This window comes from Pristiophorus japonicus, chromosome 8 (genome assembly GCF_044704955.1).
Source record: "Pristiophorus japonicus isolate sPriJap1 chromosome 8, sPriJap1.hap1, whole genome shotgun sequence".
Taxonomy (NCBI): domain Eukaryota; kingdom Metazoa; phylum Chordata; class Chondrichthyes; family Pristiophoridae; genus Pristiophorus; species Pristiophorus japonicus.
The window spans coordinates 218,807,796-218,817,122 of NC_091984.1; the positions used below are offsets into that span (position 1 = coordinate 218,807,796).

The 9,327-nt window shown below is 44.6% G+C and overlaps 1 protein-coding gene across 1 annotated transcript in view; it reads right to left on the reverse strand.

The window, feature by feature from the left end:
* Positions 1 to 8,903, reverse strand: part of inpp5jb (inositol polyphosphate-5-phosphatase Jb) — a 101,479-nt gene extending 92,576 nt beyond the window's left edge. Inside the window, exons 1-2 of the mRNA XM_070887926.1 lie at positions 8,724 to 8,903; positions 8,509 to 8,610 (exon numbers count right to left, since the gene is read on the reverse strand). Coding sequence (XP_070744027.1) covers positions 8,509 to 8,600 — 92 coding nt within the window. The 5' untranslated portion in view covers positions 8,601 to 8,610; positions 8,724 to 8,903. The remainder of the gene's footprint in view (positions 1 to 8,508; positions 8,611 to 8,723) is intronic.
* Positions 8,904 to 9,327: the final 424 nt, after the last annotated feature.

Below are 9,327 nucleotides of genomic sequence, written 5' to 3' on the forward strand. Positions count from 1 at the left end.
ATATTTGCGGATTCTTTAAAAGATTAGATTATATCTATGGTTTAAAGGATACTGATACTGACGGCAAACAAATGACTAAACTTTATGGGCCCTAAACTGATGAAGTCTTTTTTCTCTCTCTGTGTTTATTGATGCATTGATGCATAACAAAAAGTTTCTGAATGACAAGTGCCGGATATACTTTCAATTTCAACAAGAAAATAACAGAGTTACAAATTCTCTGTTCTCATGTGGAGTGCTAAAGGACTGTTGAGCACCAAACCTTGGGCATCAACTGTAATAAACATACTTACTATATTAATTCATGATTAAGAACCATAGAGATGTATTGAACTAGTAAAGAAAGGGCACTTCAAGATTGTTGCCGAATATAATGGAGTTTGGAGACAAAACTTATTGGAACCCAGAGCTTTTAGTGTTTTGACAGATGGGTTTAGATCATTTAAAGGAAAAATGATCCAGTGTTGATGAAGAAATGATTGGCAGATCGGACTGCCTAAAGTGTCCATTGATACTCAAGTGAAAGAGAGGTTACTTTATCCCATGTTTCTAGATGTGAGAGAGGACGAAGGAGACTGGCAAGACTAGAAGAAACATGAGACACGACTAAGGAAGAGACCACTTCAGAAACAGAGATAAATTTGTAGTAGCAGGACATTTGGAAAAGCATCATTTAGTCAAGCAGAGTCAGCATGATTTTATGAAAGGGAAATCATGTTTGACAAATCTACTAGAGTTCTTTTTAAGGATGTAACAAGCAGGGTGGATAAAGGGGAACCAGTAGAGAAAAAAGACTTCATCAATATTTGGATTTCCAGAAGGCATTTGACAAGGTGCCACATAAAAGGTTACTGCACAAGATGAAAGTTCATGGGGTTGGGGGTAATATATTAGCATGGACAGAAGATTGGCTAACTAACAGAAAACAGAGAGTCAGGAAAAATGGGTCATCTTCCGGTTGGCAAACAGTAACTAGTGGGGTGCCACAGGGATCAGTGCTGGGGCCTCAACTATTTACAATCTATATTAATAATTTGGATGAAGGGACTGAGTATAATGTAGCCAAGTTTGCTGATGATACAAAGATGGGTGGGAAAGCAAGTTGTGAGGAGGACACAAAAAAAATCTGTATAGGCTAAGTGAGTGGGCAAAAATTTGGCAGCTGGAGTATAATGTGGGAAAGTGTGAGGTTATCCACTTTGGCAAGAAAAATAAAAAAGCAAATTATTATTGAAATAGAGAAAAATTACAAAATGCTGCAGTACAGAGGGACCTGGGGGTCCTTGTGCATGAAACACAAAAGGTTAGAATGCAGGTACAGCAAGTGATCAGGAAGGCCAATGGAATGTTGGCCTTTATTGCAAGGGGGATGGAGTATAAAAGCAGAGAACTCCTGCTACAACTGTACAGAGTATTGGTGAGGCCGCACCTAGAGTACTGCGTACAGTTTTGGTCTCCTTATTTAAGGAGGGATATACTTGCATTGGAGGCAGTTCAGAGAAGCGTTCACTTGGTTGATTCTTGAGATGAAAGGGTTGACTTATGAAGAAAGATTGAGCAGGTTGGGCCTGTACTCATTGGAGTTCAGAAGAATGAGAGGTGATCTTATTGAAACATATAAGATAATGAGGCAGCTCGACAAGGTAGATGCAGAGAGGATGTTTCCACTCCTGGGGGAATCTAGAACTAGGGGGCACAGTTTTAGAATATTGGGTCGCCCATTTAAAACTGAGGCGAGGAGGAATTTCTTCTCTCAGGGGGCTGTAAATCTGTGGAATTCTCTGCCCCAGACAGCTGTGAAGGCTGGATCACTGAATATATTTAAGGCGGAGATAGACAGATTTTTGAGCAATAGGGAGTAAAGGATTATGGAGAGAGGGCAGGGAAGTGGAGCTGAACCCATGATCAGATCAGCCATGATCTTATTGAATGGTGGAGCAGGCTCAAGAGGCCAAATGGCTCCTGCTCTTATTTCTTATGTTCTTAAGAAGCTAACAGGAGTCAAGAGAAAGTTAGTTCAGTTTAGAGAGAGAGCTAGCAGTTATTGTGACCAATTATTTCTGTATGGTAAGTTCTGAAGGTATAAGAAAGAGACATCTAGAAGTCATGTTGATGAACATTAGCAGTGGAGCACTTCACACATGCATATAAATTCCACTGTCTGCAATTTAATGGAGCATTAGCCCCTAAATAGAATAAGGATCAATTAACAAAGCAGGCATGGGAATGTTATACAAATGAGTTAAGCAATTATTTGCTTATATTATTAGCAACAGTAGTGTCTAGAGTATAGAATTAGCAGAATAAGCAGAGAAACAGCCACCTGATGAACCAGGCATGAAAGCTGAACTTGCTGAAGTCTTAACCCGCCGTAACAAGTATGTTATATAAATGATCTTCACGGCACGACAACTGCAAGAGAAATGCAGGGAACAGCACCAACCCTTGAACATGGCCTTCTTTGACCTCACAAAGGCCTTTGACACTGTTAACTGCGAGAGAGTACGGCGCGTCCTCTTCCATTTCAGCTGCCCCCAAAAGTTTGTCGCCATCTTCCTCCTGCTCCACGACGACATGCAAGCCGTGATCCTGACCAATGGATCCACCACAGACCCAATCCACATCCGGACCGGGGTCAAGTAGGGCTGTATTATCGCGCTAACCCCCTTCTCGATTTTCCTCGCTGCCATGCTCCATTTCACGCTCAACAAGCTCCCCGCTGGAGTGGAACTAAACTATAGAACCAGCGGGAACCTGTTCAACCTTCGTCGTCTCCAGGCTAGATCCAAGACCGTCCCATCCTCTGTCATCGAACTACAGTACGCAAATGATGCTTGCGTCTGCGCATATTCAGAGGCTGAACTCCAAGCCATCGTCAACATTTTCACCAAGGCGTACGAAAACATGGCCCTTACACTAAACATCCATAAGACAAAGGTCCTCCACCAACCTTACCCCACCACACAGCACTGCCCCACGATCATCAAAAACCACGGCGTGGCCTTGGACAACGTGGACCATTTTCCATACCTCAGGAGCCTACTATCAGCAAGGGCAGGCATCGATGACAAGGTCCAACACCACCTCCAGTGCGCCAGCCTGAAGAAGAGAGTGTTTGAAGACCAGGACCTCAAATCTGGCACCAACCTTATGGTCTACAGGGCTGTAGTGATATCTGCCCTCCTATATGGCTCAGAGACGTGGACCATATACAGTAGACACCTCAAATCGCTGGAAAAATACCACCAACGCGGTCTTCTCAGGATCCTGCAAATCCTCTGGGAGGATAGACACACTAACATCAATGTTCTCGATCAGACCAACATGCCCAGCATTGAAGCACTGGCCACACTTGACCAGCTCCATTGGACGGGCCACACTGTTCGCATGTCCGACACAAGACTCCCAAAGCAAGCGCTCTACTTGGAACTCCTACACTGCAAGCGATCCCCAAGTGGGCAGAGGAAATGTTTCAAGGACACCCTCAAAGCCTCCTTGATAAAGTGCAACATCCCCACCGACACCTGGGAATCCCTGGCCAAAGACCGCCCTAAGTGGAGGAAGAGCATCCGGGAAGGCGCTGAGCACCTCAAGTCTCATTGCTGAGAGCATTCAGAAATCAATCGCAGGCAGCGGAAGGAGTGTGCAGCAAACCAGACTCCCCATCCACCCTTTCCTTCAATGACTGTCTGTCCCACCTGTGACAGAGACTGTAATTCCTGTATTGGGCTGTTCAGTCACCTGAGTGGACTTCTGGAGTGGAAGCAAGTTTTCCTTGATTTTGAGGCACTGCCTATGATGGTAATATAAAGAGCATTCAATCTTGGCCCAACAGGGCAACTACTTCCAGAGCAAGTGATTGTAAACCTTCTATTAATACCATGGCCTTAAACGGAGAGAATACAATTGCTATTGATTATGCTGCTACACAAACGGAAGACTACCGATATGTAATTTTCAATAGAGAATGCTGAACTGATGAGATGTTATATGAAGTTGAACCAAGTTAAAGGTTGAACTGCTGTTGTGCTAAAAGGAGTTATGCCATATGGATGTGAACTCAGCTAATCTGAAACCAAACTATTGCTACCCTTTGTGATGATTTGATAATTGTGCCAATTTTTCATACCTGGAATTAGGAAAACTAATTCTCGTTGGAGATACAACTAGGTGCTGCCATTATTTCTTGGTCTCTGGTAAGCCAAATGTTAAATGCTTTTCAACCAATACTGCAATTTATTCAGGCTGTTAGCATAATATGTTCTTCCTGTCATTCAGATTGCTTTAATACAAGACCACTAATATGGTCTTTACTGCCAGACAATTTCAGGAAAAGTGTCAAGAACAAAACTTGGACCTTTACTGTGTCTTTATTGATCTATAGTCAGTAGAGAGGGCCTCTGGAAACGACTGGCCAAGGTTGGCTGTCCTAGAAAATGTGTTCTAGCTCCCATCTTGCTTAGTATCTTGTTTGCTTCTATGCTTACTTATGCCTTTGGGAATTTGGATAAAGGAATGTATATTCACTTTAGAATGGATGGAAAATTGTACAATCCCCTACCACCTGCAGTCCAAAAATAAAACACCTGACGAACTTGCTCGGGAGCTCTTGTTTGGTGATTATTGTGCCCTTGTTACCCACACAGAGGACCTCCAAGTCATCATGGACCATTTCTCAGAAACGTGTAAGAAATCTGGCCTCACTATCGGTTTGAAGCCAACGGAAGTTATATACCAGCCTGCCCCTGCAAAAACCCTAGGTGCCACCCAATATTGCCATCCAGAGGCACGTGCTGTCTGCAATGGATAGGTTCCCCTACCAAGGAAGCACCATGTCACGTGATGCACTCCGAGATTATGATGTGAACCACAGATTGTTTAAAGCCTCTAATGCTTTTGGAAGGCTCCATGTGAGGTTATGGGATAAAAGGGGCATTAAACTGAAGATCAAACTTAAGGTCTACAAGGCAATAGTTAGAATATCCTTGCTGAATGTGTGCAATAGCTGGACCACTTGCAGTCATCACCTCAAAAAACTCAATCATTTCCACCCAGTTTGCCTCAGACAGATCATAGTGATGATCATGAAAAATTGGATGGTAGCACAAGGTTCCAGATATTGAGGTCCTCAGAAGAACATATATGCCAGGCATAGAGGCAATGATAGTAAAGGCAAAACTAAGGTGGGCTGGACACAGAGTTATAATGCCTAATACTAGACTACCCAAAAAGCTATTCTATGGTGATCTGAAGCATTCTCAATGCTCTTGTGGTAGTCAACTCAAAATATCTGGTCTTTAGGCAATCCTTAATCTAAAAGAATGTGGCATCTCAACTGACACATGGGAACATGATACTTGTGACAGGAAAATGTGGCAAAAGATAATTCACAATGGCACACCATAGCTTGAAGCAAGTTGCAGGCAGCTAGCCAAAGAAGAGAACCCAAAGGAAATCAAGGTAAGATCAGCCCTTTGGTCAATCTGACCGCCAATGTCCTTTGTATGGGAAAAGCATTCCTTGTGATAAAGGCCAACATTCCACTAGCATTTGTAATTACTTTTTGTACCTGTGCACTAGTGTTTAGTGATTTATGCACCTGGACACCCAAACACCATTGCTCCCCCACAGTTCACTATTTAGAAAATATTTAGATTTGTCTTTCTCAGAACCAAAGTGGATGGCCCCACACTTCCCCACATTGAACACCATCTGCCCATTCATCATTTAATCTCACCTGCCTTCCACCCGATCACAGACCTTTTCTTTTGTTCTTTCCTCCAACCCCCCCACCCCCCCCCCCACCCACCACCACCGTTTCCCTGCTCTGTTACTTGCTTAAAACCTGTTACACCTCTAACTTTTTCCAGTTCTGACAAAAGGTCATCGATATGAAATGGTAACTCTGTTCTCTATCTACAGATGCTGCCTGACCTGCTGAGTATTTTCAGCATTTGCTGTTTTTATTCCATCTGCCACAGCTTTGTCCACTCACTCTATCTGTCTATGTCCCTTTTAATTTCCTGCTCCCATCTACACAACTTGACTGTGCCTCCAAACAGTGTCATCTGAAAACTTGGAAAGACAGCTTTATATTCCTTCATCCGTCATTAATATATATGGTGAAAAACTGAGGCCCCAGTACAGGTCCCTGCGGAACACTGCATACCACAGCCCCCCAGTCAGAGTATATTCCCTTTATCCCTACTCTCTGTCTCTTACCTCCCAACTAAGCCCATTCTATGTCACAAGATTGCCTATAACCTTCCGACTCGGGCAAGAATATTAGCAGCTGAGCCAAGCAGACACTTGAGAAAGGCTGGAGAGGCACGGTGGGATGAGGTCCTACTTCCCTATTTACTTCCCTATGCCCCTATTTAACAAAGGCAGACAAAAAGCAGGAAACTATAGACCAGTTAGCCTAACCTCTGTGGTTGGGAAGGAGATGTTGGAGTCCATTATTAAAGAAGCGATAGCAGGATATTTGGAATAGCAAAATTCGGTCAGGCAGAGTCAGCATGGATTTATGAAGGGGAAGTCATGTTTGACAAATTCGCTGGAATTCTTTGAGGATGTATCGAACAGGATGGATAAAGGGGAACCAGTGGATGTGGTGTATTTGAACTTCCAGAAGGCATTTGACAAGGTGCCACATAAAAGGTTACTGCACAAGATAAAAGTTCACGGGGTTGGGGTAATATATTAGCATGGATAGAGGATTGGCTAACTAACAGAAAACAAAGAGTCAGGATAAATGGTCCATTTTCGGTTTGGCAATCAGTGGGGTGCCGCAGAGATCAGTGCTGGGACCCCAACTATTTACAATCGATATTAACAACTTGGAGGAAGGGACTGAGTGTAACGTAGCTAAGTTTGCCGATGATACAAAGATGTGAGGAAAAGCAATGTGTGAGGAGGACACACAAATTCTGCAAAAGGACACAGGCAGGCTAAGTGAGTGGGCAAAAATTTGGCAGATGGAGTATAATGTTGGAAAGTGTGAGGTCATGCACTTTGGCAGAAAAAAATCCAAAGAGCAAGTTATTATTTAAATGGAGAAAAATTGCAAAGTGGTGCAGTACAGCAGGACCTGGGAGTACTTGTGCATGAAACACAAAAGGTTAGTATGCAGGTACAGCAAGTGATCAGGAAGGCCAATGGAATCTTGGCCTTTATTGCAAAGGGGATGAAGTATAAAAGCAGGGAAGTCTTGTTACAATAGTACAGGGTATTGATGAAGCCACACCTGGAATGCTGCGTGCAGTTTTGGTTTCCATATTAACTTGCTTTGGAAGCAGTTCAGAGAAGGTTCACAAGGTTGATTCCAGAGATGAGGAGGTTGACTTATGAGGAAAGGTTGAGTAGGTTGGGCCTCTACTCATTGGAATTCAAAAGAATGAGACGTGATCTTATCGAAACGTATAAGATTATGAGGGGGCTTCACAAGGTGGAAGCAGAGAGGATGTTTCCACTGATAGGAGAGACTAGAACTAGAGAGCATAATCTTAGAATAAGGGGCCGCCCATTTAAAACTAAGATGAGGAGAAATTTCTTCTCTCAGAGGGTTGTGGATCTGTGAATTCGCTGCCTCAGAAAGCTGTGGAAGCTGGGACATTGAATAAATTTAAGACAGAAATAGACAGTTTCTTAAATGAAAAGGGAATAAGGGATTATGGAGAGCAAGCAGGGAAGTAGACCTGAGTCCATGATCGGATCAGCCATGATCGTATTACATGGCAGAGCAGGCTCGAGGGGCCATATGGCCTTCTCCTGCAGCTATTTCTTATGTTTTTATGTTCTTATGTGGTAGAGGCAGAAACCCTCACCATATTTAAAAAGTGCTTGGATGTGCACTTGAAGTGCCATAGCCTACAAGGCTACGGACCAAGAGCTGGAAAGCGGATTAGGCTGGATAGCGGGATTAGGCTGGATAGCTTTTTTCGGCCGGCGTGGACAAAGTGGCCTCCTTCCATGCTGTAAATTTCTATGATTCTATGATTCATCCCTGGCTTGATGTTAGACAAACAATCTGACAGCACAGTGCTGGTCGTGAAGTTAAGGATGGTGGTGGAGGAGTAGAGCTGGGTGTCGTCTACATACGTGTGGAAGCTGACCCCACACCCACAGTTAATGTCTCTGGGGCACTACGTGAGCGAGGAAAAGGAGGGGACCAAGGATGGTGCCTTGGGGTACTCCCAAGGTGACCCGAGATAAAGCCATTGCTACAGGTGAGCTGGCTGCAGTGAAACAAAGTGAAGAGAGGCAGTGGAGGAGGATGGAGTTGGTAACCATGTTGAATTCCGCACCACAGTCACAATCACAGAAAATGTCATGCAAATCTAACCAGTGCATTGTGCAGGGTGGGAACTGGACTGAGGGGATGGAGGCAGAGGAAAGGGAGACATATTTTTTAAAAAGCACGACTCCAATCTTGCCATGTTATCACATGTAGATTAGGTGAGTGTTCAAAATAAGATGGTTTGAGATAGTGACAGATCCTATTCTCACCTGAACCCATCGTCTCCAGGATAGACTGCCTCTGGTCCAGACAGAGAGCCAAGACTCACCGCTGGCTGGTCCTGGACCACACAACCGCTCATCCTGCAGGTTCTGCGGGGAAGCAAGAGATAAAACAGATTGTGAGAGATATCCACCGCAGAGAGAGGAAGAGACATTAAATATAAATGTATCCACCAAAGGCAAAGACTGTAGAGCAGACGTACATTGCAGAGTATCTATAAACTGTAAGATTGTATCCAGGAAGGTCAGACAGTGTCTGTCCTGAGGTTGGATCGCTCTGTGCCGCCGGCTCTCTGATATTTAAACCTGAGCGAGAGCGAAGGAGATCAGAGCGTCTCCGGATCAGATGTCGCTCGGTGTCCTCTGGTCTCAGGCTGTGACCTCTGGCCGATCCACGTTGACTCTGGCTGCAGTGTCGGCCGGTCGGGGCTGCAGCTGCTGCTGGCTTGGCAGCGGCTCGATGCGCTGCCCACACTCCCGGCAGATCGCAGCTCACCGCCTGTCTCTCCAGACTGCTCCTGTCCCTGACGTCATTGCAATAACACACCGAGCGAGCGATTTAAAGGGGAAATGGGCGTTCAGCACCGAGACAGGGGTAGTCACGGTCTGCACAACCCTGCCTAAAGGCACAGGCAGACATGCTCCCACAAAAACACACTGCCTCTTGCTTGCACTTTGGTGGGGGGCTGTAACACCATTCTCGGTGTCAGCTATGCCTCAGTGGGTAGCACTTTCACCTCTGACTCAGAAGGTTGTGGGTTCAAGTCCAACTCCAGGGACTTGAGCACTAAAATCAAGACTTACACT